Below are 15,322 nucleotides of genomic sequence, written 5' to 3' on the forward strand. Positions count from 1 at the left end.
TTGCAGTTCCAGTTATTATTTATTTTGAAAGATGCCTATAGAGGAAATGGCTCCAGATGGTTAAAGGAAACCAAGACACATGCTAGAAAAAGCTTTCCATACTTTGAAAATGAAAATTGGTTGAGCTCTGAACAGGAGCAAAAAATTGAGTAATATATAAATTTGCATTAGTCTGAGATTATTTGTTACGTTGGCTATCCTAGGGAGACTTTATTTCCAGATTCAACATGTTATACAATTTTCCATTAGTGCTCCACTTATATAGCGTTTTTGGAGGTGTAGATTATGGTCCAAAAGATACCTCTTGGTTAGTAGCAAATTAATTGTATGAACATCTAGTTTAAGAAGAATTAGTGTTACTAAAGTTACATCTTTAGAAATAGGACTCTTTTAGCCTTTTAACAACTTCTCAATTGCAATTCCCCCCCCCCCCCATTTATGGTGCAATCCTCTACTCACTTACCTAAGCGAAAGCAATTGAGCAGAAAGTGACTTATTTCAAATATTACTAAATCAATGTTTGGTAATGCACCATATGATAATTGACCCAATGATTGAATGCATATTAAATTATTAAATATTTCTGCACAGTTTGAAAGATAGTAAAAGTTTACAGTTCATTTAAGATTTCTTGCATTTTTTTCCAGCTCAATGTAAATTTAAAGGAAACCAGAACATTCCTATCATTTACTAACAAGCCTACAATGAAATCTATAAATTAGCTGGGCTACCATCATGATATCTGACTGCAACCATCATCAATATTCTGAATATAGTTAATGTTAATAGTGAATACATCTTAGCATTAAGAACATATTGCTCTCATTTGCCTTTTCTTTTCAAGTGAACCACTAATGTTGTTTTGCTATTTTAAATAATTTGCTATTATATAGTACGTTGTTATTTTCACCGATTGTGTTGTAAGCCACCTTCTGCAGGTAGAGACCCTGAAAGGTGGGGTAAAAAAATCTATTTAATAAAATAAAATAATACCAGCATTTTCTGAATTACCCTATTTCACTTGTCTCTTTTAGAGCCATGATGGCACGTGCCACAGTGGTGAAGTTTCAAAAGATTAATTTGCATTTGTGGAAAACTTTATCCTTATTTTTTTTTATTTAAAAATGTGAGGAAAAGAATATGGCTTGGATCCCATCATCTTCTTGTATGAGATTGTGTGTGTGTGTGTGTTTGTGTGTGTGTGTTGTTCTGAAGTGCCCCTCATCTTACAGCTGCAAACTTTCAAGGAGAAGAAGAGTTTTGGATTTGATATCCCGCTTTATCACTACCCGAAGGAGTCTCAAAGCAGCTAACATTCTCCTTTCCCTTCCTCCCCCACAACAAACACTCTGTGAGGTGAGTAGGGCTGAGAGACTTCAGAGAAGTGTGACTAGCATCATCCAAGCCTGCACAGTAAAATATGTGAAATACATTCTGGTTCTTTAAGGGTTAATATTGTAGGTAAGATATTTTCCCCCTAACTGTACCTGGGGATTTGATGAAGTAGTCCTTAAGTGTTGGGTGGATCAGAGTATTAGATATACATATTAAACAAAACACAGCACCACTTCTTTATCGCTGCCTGATGCCTTTCCTGGGATGTGGGAGAACCTTCTACAGTACATCCCAGTACCTTTGATCTACAGTCATTTCTATGGTATTTCCAAAATTATTCCACTTACACATCCTTTTGAAAAAGCTAAAACATGTCAATTGCTCTAGAATATGTTGTTACAGCAGTATGTAAACTCTAAGCTCTTTCACAGGCAGTTGCATGGAGCCTTTGGCTGGCAGTTAATCTGGTTCCAGTCATGGCTCCTTAGATTCAATTCTCCATCGAATTTTGGCCAATGCCTTTTCCCCCCAGCAGTCCCCAACACTCAGTCTCCAGAGTGGCTTTTCAGAGGGAAGCAGAAGAAGGTCGAGACAAAGATGTGCCCTTCTGTGAACATCCTGCATTCACATTTCCCAGGATGCAAGTCAAAGCGTATTCATTTATCATTAAATTTCCACAAGTTTCCTTCAGATGGGACATAACTTGGAAAAACAAACAAACAACCTTTTCTAAAAAGTCCCATCCCTGTAACTTGTAAGCCTCTGCCTGGGTTTCTCTCAACATTTATTAAACCCTTAACTATCTTCAGCCATTTTAGGTTTGCAGTAAAGTCACCTTCCTTATTCACCATAAACCCTTTTGTTCACTGCAGTGTCGTGATACCTTTATTTTATATTATTTTGACAGGAAGCCATGTAGGTGAAGAGAAGAATCTGCAAGTCTCCTTTGAACTTTAAAATATAAATTGGCACATCAGAGCGACAGCAGGAAAAACTTCGCTATCAGGAATTGAGAATGACTGGATAGAGCAAAAGTACAATTTTGAAATGAGCACCTTTAGTTTTGATCCATGTGGTACAGGATGAGATCCATCTGGTCCAGGTGGGATGAACAACTCCCATTTCCCAAAATCCATTTTCTTATACGGGTGAGAAAATGGATTCCAGTTATCTGCAATAAAAGAAAAGTACTAAAATATTGAACATGTATTAAAATGCATCATTAGTATGTAAAATGAGAAAGTGGGCGCAGATGAAGACCAAGCTTCTTTCTGTGCAATAAATCTTACTACTTTGAGATTTTTTAAAGCATAAAACTCCTTTCTTCATCCTCCTTTCACATGTTTCCCTCTTAGGCTTTTTCCTCAATACTTCCCTGATAATACCTGTCACAGTGCATACTGGTCCTCTTCATGTTTCTTTTGAACGCCATCTTCCTTCAACGTTTTCTTCTAATGAAACCAGTTGTGTTGGCTGGAGCCAATAGGAGCTATACTCCAAAACATCTCAAGGCCCCAGGCTGGCAAAAGCTGCAGTTAAAAGGTCCTCTGTTTCAATCTACTTATCAGACCATTATTTTCAACGAAGAATAATCATTAATATCCCACTTTTCTACAAAATGTACTGAGGGTGGTAGGCAGAACAACAACAAAAAAACAGTTCCCTCCTTGGTCTGCTATCTGTTGTCTCCCCAGCCTATTCCACCGTTAGTCCACTCTTGCAGTGTCTTCTGGCATTTTCATAAATTCGCTTGTGGTTTTGCTCTTGTACCTTCCATCCTCAAACTCTGTCTTGATCCCTTGTGACTAGATAGCACTCATTACCCTGTTCCACTTCCCTTCCTATCCATGCCTAGAATGTGTCACATTCTCTCAGCGTTTCAACTTCCTGCTTGTCAATTCCCTACTTGATTCCTTTCAGTCTAGATTCTGCCCAGATTATTGCACTAAAAAGTGTCTTCGTGCATATCTGTGACAACACATTCTACTGATGGCACTTTTTCTTTGTATTTCACTTAGAGGTTTCTGCCATCACTGATACAGCTGATCTTACTATTCTTTCTTCCTTGCGCCCTCTGTTCCCGAGACTCTGTCCTTGCCAAATGCAATCTTCTCTCTCTGATCTTTCTTAACATTTCTTGAAGTAGTTCCTTTTCTTCTTTTCCTTTATCTGTGAACATGTTAGGATTCTCCCCATATGCGTCCACTATCAGTTCATTTGAACCCAACTGCCATGACTATACAGACAGCTGCAAAAAAAACTTTCTTTTTCTGTTCCTAACCTCTCTCTCATTATTATTCTAACATTTATGCCAGCAGGGAAAGGTTAACAAACGACCTGGGATGAAGGTTTGCTCCTCATTCTTCTGAATAAAATGCATTTTCACCAACAGAACATGTATTTGGGACTAGGTATATTAAGATTTGCAACACTAAAATGCAACAGCATTAGTACAATTACAAAACAATTCAACTGTAACCCTATGCAGGTCTTCCATGTGGGTGGGGGAAGGACATGCTAGCCCCCCCCCCCCATCTAACCCACTGACATTTCAATGGCCTTCCAACTCATGCCTGGTTCATTTTGCTTGATTGAGTTTTGGCAATGCATTTTAGTCACATTGGAAGTTTGTATCTACATACTGTAAATATATTGAGCAATTTTATATCTATCATCTATATATATAGTGTTTTTAAGAACAGCTACATTTTTCATTTCACAAACACACAGACAATAGGTTTTTTGCAGGCAGGAATCAAGGCTGGAGATCTATAAATCAATAAGGAGTGTCTCCACCCCATTGTTCAGCCTGGACACTAAAGTCCAGTGCCGAGGGCCTTCTGGCAGTTCCCTCACTGCGAGAAGTGATGTTACAGGGAACCAAGCAGAGGGCGTTCTTGGTAGTGGGGCCCGCCCAGTGGAACGCCCTCCTATCAGATGTCAAGGAAGGAAACAACCATCTGACTTTTAGAAGACATCTGCAAGCAACCGTGTTTAGGGAAGTTTTTAATGTTTGATGTGTTAGCGTGTTTTTAATATTCTGTTGGGAGCCACCCAGAGTGGCTGGAGAAACCCAGCCAGATGGGCAGGGTATAAATAATAAATTATTATTAAATATTATTATTATTATAAGGGTGTAGAGGAAGTGATATATTTCAGCAGGGGAGTTTGCAAGCAGCTGTTTGAAATATAGAGGAGATCCGGCAAGTTATAGAGAGGACAACTGGAGTCTGCTGGGTCATCTAAGGTAGGCACGTCCAGCTACCAAGAGACTCACTATAATAAAACTGGCAGTGATCTACCTATTGTCATTGCCAGGAGTTGTTGAGCTTTTTGGGGGTTCGAGTGGCCACGGTTGTTGTTGAGCTTTTCGGAGGGATCGGTCAGGAGGACCCCCACGATCACTTAGATTAATCCTGCAATCTACCTGTAACACCGCCGTGATTGACCGTAAGATCACAATCTACCTGTTGGACATACCTGATCTAAGGCAAGCAGAATCTGTCTCCAAGATGCATCTTCTGCTTGGCTGGGAGAACAAGAACCTCTCTCCTCTGCCCAGCTATCCTGATAGGTGAGGGAAGGGGCGCTGACACTTATTCCTCAGCGCCATCTGAAAACTTCAATTTCTCACAAGCTCAACAACCCAGCCCAGTAATCATATTTCAAACTGACTATATTAAGCAAAATCTGCATGCCAAAGCTGCATTTAGTTAGTAACTGTGTATGCACCCAGTGCTCCACCGCAGCTCATGTGTGCTATGCCTGCTCATTCTCTGCTACTGCAGCACAGCTGCAAGCAGGTTTGCATGGTTTGAAGTGGGCTTGTTTCAACAAAGCATAGTTAAGTTTGTACAAGTTGGCGACATCGCAGCAAGCTGCAGAAGCTTCCAAACTGCTGCTGAAGAAAGAGAGGAATGGGGGGCAAGTGTGTGGCTCATCCCCATGATGCCAAAGTCATGGGGCCAGGGTTTCCCAAAACTACCAATTCAGTATGAATGTCATATCACCGATTCCCAAGAGGTTATGCAATGGCAGAGGTTAAATACTTTATGTTGCCTTTTTAAAAGAAAACGAAAACAGAAAACTGCACTGATTCACTGGCATGAAAATACAGCACTTAAAGTTTCAGTACAATAAAAATTCAAGGGGGAAACTGCCAAGTGTCAAATAATGTGACATTCCAAGTCATGCTTTTTTAGCATACATCAACACTCAGGAACAATTTTTTAGGAAACCAACACAGAAGTTGCAGGAAAATGTGACTTCCACATGGAACTATAGCCACACAACTGGCCATAATGTTAGCTTTCCGCACACTATGTAGTTGAGCCAATCTTGTGAAGTTTCTCCATGTCAGTGCCATGCGTTCATGAACAGCAGCTAGAGAAGCTCTATGCAATTAGACTGAAATACATAGTTAGTCTGAAATACATTATCCCCAGCTGTGTGGGCTAGAGCAGATGACAGGTGCAGTCAAAAAAGATTTGGAGGGCACCAGGGAGGGGGTTCTGTCTTAAACCACCTATCAAGGTTCTAAATACACATGAACAAGACTTTTATTGTGAAGTGGCAAACTCTAAGATACTGATATTTTGCTTGTACTCCCTTAGTTACTAAGCAATAAAATGTGTAAATAAAATATTCAGTGTCATTTACCAGAAGCTTTTCAGGAAACTATAATGTCAATACCGCCTCTCGTATCAGAGCTTCAGCTTACTAATTGCCTCATATACATGATTTACTAAGCTTTTAAAACTACTAATTGACAAATCGTAATGCTGTGAATGTTCTTTTAATAGTCTTGAGTGGCTTTTTTGGGGTAAGTCAAGAGACGTTTGGTTCAGCGCAACTGGAGGCCCACACTAAAAGTTAAAATACGGGATGGTGTGTACTCTCACTCACACACACTTATTACTCATCCTGCAGTGTCATGGGCAGATGGAAGCTAAGCAATTCTCACTGCAAAAGAAACAGGAAGAGAACAAAGACTGAACAGAGACAGAAGGAGGGAGAGAGAAGCTGGTTTAGTTCCAGGCCTGGTACACCTTCTCTGCTCATAATGAAGCAGTTACTTGGTAAAATAAGTTTTAAAAGGAATCTGGCATTCTAGGTTTTAGTTTAGTTTCTAGAAACTCAGTTCTGAGTTTCAAGCAGCTTCCAAGTTAATAATAAATTCTGCATTTAATATGAATTATTTCCAAAGTCCCTAAAACCTACTAGGTGCTGTACAAAGTATAAAAACAGAAACCAAACTAAATTTGAGGTATTTTAACATAACTGAAATGTAAAGGTAGGTGAAAATGATATAATATCAAAGCAAGCACATCACTAGCAACTTGATTCTATGTCTTTGGGATTTTGCAGCCCAATTCCTCCTGGGAATATTACTGATACCCATCTGCATTTAATGACAACTTCCATTCCTTAGGCCTTTTGATTCCATTAACTGCCCCCTTGGGAATAAATCTTCTACTTTGACTGATGATGAATAAGATATATAGGGCAACTGACATAATTTTTCATCTAGAAGACTAAAGGAAGATTCAGTCCAGACATCTTACTGATTAGTTTTATTAGCATCTTGAAGTAGTGGTGTTAAGTTTATAAAGAGATGCATTCAATCCATTGAACACTGGGAAGAGAACACTGGGGAGAGTTTTGCATGACATGCAGAATCTGGTAAATGTCCCTTTTCTATCGAATTATTTAAAAGGTACAGAATCCACATTCTTTGCCTCTGGTCACCCTGGAGGAAGACTGACATACATAATAAAAATGTAAATGCGTCCAGCCCAATCATCTCAGTGCAAAGCTAAAGGTACTAAACTAGAAGGTTATGTGTGAAAACCAAAGATCAGATTATATCTTCCAATTAGCATGTCACGTGCATATATGGAGAGAGTGACCAGTGGTGAACTTCTTCTTCCCTTTCAAGTTGTTTTTTGGGACCAAGACATACTGGCATTCCCAATAGCAGATGCACACTTAGTAGCTGAATGAAACTAGCGCTTCACTCAGCATCTGATCACTGAACACTTAGCGCTATTGCATGGAACCAATAAGGTTCATTTGTTGTAAATCACAAGAGACACAGCAAACAAGTTCTATTTGAAAGATGTTTTCTGGCACTACAATATTTTTTTAAAGCTCTTTTTGAAACCCAAATCAATTAAGACACTCAAATTAAGAGTATGTCAGCCAGTTATTGAATGAAAATAAGCATGTCAAGCTCTTAGAGCAATTTACAAGTTTGCTGTTTGTAAGCCAAGTACATCTAATTTCTGCTATCAACTTTCTAATTTCAGTTTCGTTCAACTGTGCTTTACATGTTGACCCTGCAGGATCAGAATGTGTTATATAAGGTTTCCTTCCTTATGCAAGCCCCTGTCAACCTCTCAACCAATGCCTTCTACTAAAATACAGACTTTTTTTTTTTAGTACTCTTCTGTATTGTTATCAGGTTGTTGATTGATTGGTATCCATTTGTCTCAGGATATTTTGAGTAACTTCTTTACCCCCATTTCAATCTGGCTTTTGGTCTCTTCAACCTGGAAACATTAGTAAGACCTTTTTCATGAGTAATAATCTCTTAGGAAAGAATCATGGCCTTAAATTCTTTATTCGCCAGTATAGATGCTGCTTTTGATTCTCTTCGCCACATTTCTTTTTAGTCTAGCATTTTGGAGTTTTCACTTGGTTTTGTTTTTATATTTTATGTTTTATATGCTTTCAGCATTTGCCAGCAGTTTTCTCTTTTCTACTCAGTCTGTGGGGGATCTTCAGATCCATTGTTCATGATCCATCTTTTTCACACACTGAAAATTCATTTCCTCTTTTAGATTCCAGTAGCTTTTCTATGCTGACAGCTTTCAACATTACTTTTCTTTTTTCTACTGCTAATCATTACTACGTTCCTGACCATCCTTTGGCTACTTCTGTCTTCATACCTCAGTGCCACCTGAAGCTTAATATAGGTCAAACAGCTGATTATTTAGGATGAAAAAAATCACACACACACACATTATCTGTTAAAAATTATGTTCCACAAACTTGATTACATGTAGTGTCTTAGTACAATTTTTGACTTTTCTCTTTCCACCAAATTGATTCTGTTGTCAAATCTTGTCATTTTTATATTTAGCAGTGTTGCTCAAGCTCATATTTTCCTTTCTCTGTTTCAACTTCAAAAATGCTTATTTGACCTTTAATATTTCACATCTTGATTATTGTAATGCTTTTTGCTCTGGTCTATCTAAAACTATGCTGCCCATATTATTACTTTTGCTCACAGCAACTTCCAATTGCTGTCTTCAGTGGTGATTCTTAGTTTACCTCATTCCATTTAAACCTCCGTCCACATTGCCAGAAAGCTTGACAAGGAATTTATAATATGTGTTTTGCCACCATAGGTTTGTGTCATAACCCCACTTACTTGGGAGCAAGCCCCCACCAAATTCAGTAAGACTTATATCTGAGTAAACATAGGATTTCACCTTACCCTTATTTCTCCCTATTGCAGGGTTTCTTTTCCTTGCTTTTTCTTTTATTGAAAGCCAACTCCTTCAGGAGGAACATCTTTCTATTCTACATCAATCAAGAGGCATTGCCACAGCTCAATAATGCATTCCAGTCACCCAAAGGACTTAAGGAGGGCTCAGAGCAGAGACAATGTAGTCTGGGAAATAGGTGTGGCCTTGCAGAGTCCAAAGAACTGGACAGAGAATACTAGAAGGCTGCACTTAAGACACTTCTAATCCAAATGATAAAATTCCCAGAAAGGTGTGGCACTTCTTGAAGTCACTTCTGTAGAGTCACTTCTGTTGCCTTTATACCACACATGCCAAAAGGCGAAGGACCTTGAAGTCAGTTGGGCTCTACTGCCATGTCTTTCCAATAGCAGTCCCATCTTTTCCAAATAGCTATTCAAATGGATATTTAAAAAAACAAAAGCATACTATTTCCTCTTAATTAGAGAAGAAGCTTTAAATTAATGTGTCTAGATGTATTTAACATTTTATTTGCAACCTGCCTTTTGTCCATGAAGCTTAAGGTGGCATACATGGTGTGTCGATCACCACCCCCAATTTTATCTTCACAACAATCCTGTGAACCAGGTTAGACTGACAAATAGTGAACCAGCAAGTTCCCCTGGTGTGTTTCATGGTTAATTAAGAGATTTGAACTTAGGTCTTCCATTAAAAGCATCAGTGAATGCCACCTATTGTTCACTCACACATTCCCCTCTCAACATCAAATTGCATTTTCTGATATACTGTTAAGATTGTAGTGATAACCTGGCAACAACAAATTTTGCACTTAGCCCTGAAGCTGGCAATCCTTTATTTAAAAGAACTAATGTGCAGAGCCATGAAAATATGGGCATAAAAACAGAATCAACAGAAAAACAGACGCATACAGAGGATAAGACATAAAACATGTGCTTGAAAATACTTACTGAAGTCTCCGGTAAGAAACACAGCTTCTGCCCCAGGAGCCCATTCCTTACAGTACAATCCTCCATCAATAAATCTGTTGACTCCAAATGTTTGGTAACTCTTTGTAAATTTGTCAAGGCCACCTTCATTTTCTTCAATGTTCTTCAAGATGCGATGGAAGAGACTATACCTTTCAATAGAAAAATGCATTGAAGGAAAGTATTACTAAATAATTTCAGTAAAGCTGCCAACGAAAGTCCCATTTTAAGACTTGTTCAGTCAAGTCTATTAGATGATAGTCCCAGTATTCCTTTTAAGCATCATCAAATGTTCAGATCATAAAATTTTGAATTCTAAAAGTTAGGTATATCTGGCGTTATAAGAATACTATATGTTCTGTGACTAGTAGCTTTGAACTGATGGAGTGAATTGTTATTCACTATGACAGCTATGTGGCACTCCACCGAATCCAATTATTAAAAGGCTAATTTTTCAAAATACTGGGATCATTATGCTAAAGCAAATGGCCACCAAAACATCCCACACTTTCCTTGAGAAACAGTTTTTCTTCATAAAACAAAAGCTAGAGCATGGCACCTCTATTGTAAGATACTCAGTTTTATCTAGTTTAAAAGGGTCATTTGTTCAAAGGAAACATCAATCATAGTGACAACTAAGATATTACACCTTGGGGGAAAATACCACTGCTGGGAAACAGTCTCAGGTTTATTTAAAGCTGTGGTATAGAAAGAGTCACTTTAGAGACATCGTATTAAGAGGGTCCTTAGGTCTCATTTATTCGTTATTCCAGTTGATTATATTACTTTTTTTAACTCACAAGGTTAAGCCTTCCCAACAGCATTTATTCCAGAGGCGGGTATTTACCTCACAGCCAGTAAGAATTTCAGAAGAAGCAGAGCCTGAGGATAGTGGGCATGTTCTTATAATGCTCTTGTTCCACACATAGAAACCCCAACATTACAACTGGGAAATTTGCCCATGGGTATCATGCATCAAAACAGTGTAATGATTTCTGTAACCTCCATAGTCAGTTCTCTTATTATGCAGTATATAACACTCTCTCGCTCTCTAGAGCTCTAAATATAAAAGTTGTTTTCTCAACAAACATGTGTGACAGGTGATAGAATTTTAAAGCTTGTTGCAATTTAATTTGAATGCATAAAATATAAGTCAAAAAAAAGGAGGGGAAAAGACGATTTATGCACTTTTGGAGGGGGAAAGGTCAAAGCACAGCGAGAAAACAAGTTGCCGCAATACACGTGAATCCAGTCTCTGGCAAAGGGTACAGGACATTGTAAGAAAACCACCACTAGCAACCCCAAAACAGAAGTACTGCCCATCTGCATTGCAGTTCCCCATGCCAAAGGAGCACAGTGTTTGTATTTAAGTCTGCTGTGGGGCACAGTGAAGCAGAATCTGCTGTAGTACAAAAACCTTTCAGTCTCTTTGCTCTGCTCATATAGGTATTCATTACCTATATGCATAATACTGGACCATGAATAACATCAGGTACTATCAAGCATGAACCCAAGTGGTGCAGGAACTGTGCTGACCTGGTCTTTTGCATGATCCAAGCAGGAGTTAGTGATGAGCAACCTAGTATTAAGGGCCCTGAGATCAGCATCCTCATGAATTGGAATGTGGCTTCAGGATATGAATATATGTATACATGAATATAAATACAAAAACAGATATAGAGAAGTAAACATCTCTCTCTCACTGTCTTTTTTCTTACAAGAACTCTTGAAACCATTTAGGACATCCCAAGCTAGCTACATTCATACCTGAAGTCTACCAGTACAGTATAGAGTCTATGTATCGTAGATGGGTTCTGTACCCTGGGATTAGCTCGATATGGAAATGCAGTTGTGGGGGGGAAGCCTTGCCTGATAAATTTCTTACTTGTCATGTATGAATTCAAGGCACAGGTGCCATTCCAGAGGAAGACAGGTAGGAAATCTAGTCCCATACTCTTATGGCAAGTACCGACACTTGATTTGAAACCTTATTTTACACTCTGTAAATCTCAGCACTTCTCAGTTGCTGATGACTATATAGTCCTAAATGGTGGTTTCATCTTAAGATAAATTAATCAGGGAGATGACAGTGGCATTGTCCCCATGCACTTTAAGGGAATATTCACTCTCTTTTAAGGCTGTCAAATAACTTTCCTGTGAATTTTTAAGAAATATGCTGCTCACTTACTAAATTTTAATTACCTATTAGTGTTTACATCTCTACCAAATAACTGCTGATGACTGGAAATGTCAAGGAAGGACTTCATTATTACAATTTAATCTTTTTCAAATATTCTTGTGTGTGTCTGTGCTTTTGGATGCTAATTGGATATGTTACAGATAGCGACGTTCCTGTAAAGGCTAGGACTTGAACAAATGTGTGGAACACTGCGTGTACAGCAGATCTTTTTTGTTTTGCTGGGTTGTGGAGGGGAAGGACTTCCTAATGCAGTGGCTAATCCACAGTGTACCTTATGGAAGTATGTGAAGCAGCTGGTAAGGAAGCAATGACATATGTGCACAAAGAATCACATGTATAAAATTCTTTGGAGTCCACTCTTTGTAAAGAATTGCTTAGTAGTCACATACAATCAAATCATTATTTGTTTCCCTTCATTTTTGATTGCCATCAGTTATCTGGTGCAACAAAATGTATGTACAGTGGTACCTCGGGTTAAGTACTTAATTCGTTTCGGAGGTCCATTCTTAACCTGAAACTGTTCTTAACCTGAAGCACCACTTTAGCTAATGGGGCCTCCCGCTGCCGCCGCGCCACAGCACGATTTCTGTTCTCATCTTGAAGCAAAGTTCTTAACCTGTCCATCTGCACTATTTCTGGGTTAGCGTAATCCGTAACCTGAAGCGTATGTAACCTGAGGTACCACTGTACCTTAGGATGTTCTAACTTTACAGGAAAAGTAAAGAACTGCGGCAAGTCGAGGTAGATGGATCAATGCTCTGACTTCTTATAAGGCAGCTTCCTATGCTGTTCCTCTATTTATTATGCAAATTAATACATGCTTACCACAAATAGTCCTCTGGAAAAAGTTAATTACAACTTTGAAACTGCCCACTTCCACCTTCACTGCATTATGTTACTAATTATGTAGTAATCATGTATAACCATTACATTACTAATTAAGCTGGTGAAAAAGAAACGGCTTTTGTTGAAAATTAACAATATATAGCAGTGACAATTTCCACAGAAAATGTGTCCATTACAAAACACATTGTATGGTGTGAAAATATGTAATTGTATTCTTCCTTTGGCAATGAAACGTCTTGACATTGATTTAGCTGAAATAGTGTGGACAGGCAACTGCTAATCATTCCAAACTGCCTAGACAAGGAGCGGAACAAACAAAAACTCCTAATGTTTAATACAGAGATGATGGGATGAGTAAGAGGGAAGTGGGCAGACAAGTATGGATTGAAGGACTGAAAGGCTGGGACTGATGACAGGGAGTGAAATAATTCCTAACCCAATAGCATCCTCCCCCAATGTGCTACCCATCGGATATTTGGGGCTAAAACTCCCATCAGCCCCTGCCAGCACAGCCAATGGCCAGGAATGAGTTTTCTGGTTCAAATGTTTGGAGAGCAGTAGGTTAAGGAAGGCTGCTTCCTGTAAGAGGAACTTGGCTGGGTTATTTTTATTAGCTGTGGCTTCTGCGGTTACTTTGGCATTGTCACCTGGAAACCCTAAAAAGGCAGAAAGAGCTAAGAAGCAGTGAGATGGAAGGTTGGTGGGATTTCACACATCGATTGAACTAATCAGTCATTTCCTTGGCTAGAGCCTGCAAAATGGATGGATTATTTAACACTTGCTACCTAACTTCAGTTCACTGTTTCACGCAATCCTCTTTTGTTTTTGTTTTTTTTAACTTTTTACTAAAATAAATTCATGTGAGCAGCACTCATACGAGTAAAATACACAAAAACCAAAAAATAAAGCAAAGTTGACTGGAATCTCAAAGGAAATAGATACGTGTTGATGTATATTCGCTCCATAATTCAACAGTTATTAAGGGCAAACTGTGTTAGTCCTATACCAAGCAAGTGTCACATGGCTCTTGTATTGATTGTTTTCACTTTTGCAATCCTAATTTTGGTTCTCTGCATAAATGGTGAAGGGAAAAGATGTTAAAAGCACAGTAGACCACAAGGGATTGCAAGGTGTAATGCTAACTTAAAGGGATCTTTCTTGCCAAGTGAGAAGAAGTTGCTTCCAAGTTCCCTCGCCGTTTTAGCAAAGTAAACAGATGTAGCCTTCGCAACCATTCACTGAGCGTGACAAGTAATAAATTTATCAAGCAAGACTTTCCCCAAAAAACTGCATTTACATATCGAGCTAAGCCAGTGGTACAGAACCCATCTCTCCATTCAGGCAAGCAAGAGGCATTATCACAATTCAAGAAGCCATATATACAGAAGCACTCATAGAGTGTGAAGAACAGTACAGTGGTACCTCGGATTAAGAACTTAATTCGTTCTGGAGGTCTGTTCTTAACCTGAAACTGTTCTTAACCTGAAGCACCACTTTAGCTAATGGGGCCTTCCACTGCTGCAGCGCTGCTGGAGCACAATTTCTGTTCTCATCCTGAAGAAAGTTCTTAACCTGAAGCACTATTTCTGGGTTAGCGGAGTCTGTAACCTGAAGCATATGTAACCTGAAGAGTATGTAACCCGAGGTACCACTGTATAGGGAGGGGTGTGGCTTGGAAATGGTCACGGTCTGGAGCAACTTCCAGCCAGAGACACATGGAAAGCCACATTCAGCCTCTCGGCCTGAGGTTCACTTTGTGAGCTAAGCTATACCCGTACAATTACTGTGCGTCATACCTCTGTGAGAGACTCAAGAAGAGAAACAAGGCAACAATACTATGTAGGTTCAGTTATGCTAGTAAATATAATTCACACTGTCTATAATGGACTGTTTAAGCTTCTGAGAACAATGGAAAGAACCCTGTTTAATTAGCACAGCTGCAAATCAAAAGACAACTGTTTTTTTTTTTAAAAAAAATTAATTAATTAGTTTGATAATGTTTGTATCAAATCATTTTTTTATGCTTTGCATTTTAAGCATGACTACTCAGACGCAATACTCAAGGAGCATTACTACCTTGCAAGTGTGTAGTTGTGTAGTGGATGGTTAGTGACCTGCTTCATATTGGGACACCTACTTCTAACACCTACTTCAGCATCACTTCAGTTCATGATGCCTCTAACCTCTAGCTTCAGTACAAGTGACATAAATGGGAAAGAATGCTGGCATCTTCATATTTAGTCATTTTTAATTAAAACAACAACAACAACCTTAAAAGGCCATATTGATTGCCTGATCCTCTTGAATCGGGTTTTGAAATTAAAACTCAAATACATTTATAAGTGATTGAGGGGGTGCTCATCTGAGAGAGGAACAGGGAGGTGCACCACAAAATAGCTGGCAGTTGTGCAACTACCAAGAGAACTGTGAACTGAGAGTACAACTGCTGCAACATTAAACCACTG

At 38.8% G+C, this 15,322-nt stretch overlaps 1 protein-coding gene across 2 annotated transcripts in view; it reads right to left on the reverse strand.

Annotated features, from left to right (window-relative positions):
• The window catches only part of GBE1 (1,4-alpha-glucan branching enzyme 1), a 150,894-nt gene that overhangs the window by 102,478 nt on the left and 33,094 nt on the right, over positions 1 to 15,322 (reverse strand). For both annotated transcript variants that reach the window (XM_081907874.1, XM_081907873.1), the window contains exons 2-3: positions 9,794 to 9,963; positions 2,391 to 2,506 (exon numbers count right to left, since the gene is read on the reverse strand). In XM_081907874.1, coding sequence (XP_081764000.1) covers positions 2,391 to 2,506; positions 9,794 to 9,963 — 286 coding nt within the window. The remainder of the gene's footprint in view (positions 1 to 2,390; positions 2,507 to 9,793; positions 9,964 to 15,322) is intronic.

This window comes from Podarcis melisellensis, assembly GCF_964234715.1.
Source record: "Podarcis melisellensis genome assembly, chromosome: 4".
In the NCBI taxonomy this organism is placed as follows: domain Eukaryota; kingdom Metazoa; phylum Chordata; class Lepidosauria; order Squamata; family Lacertidae; genus Podarcis; species Podarcis melisellensis.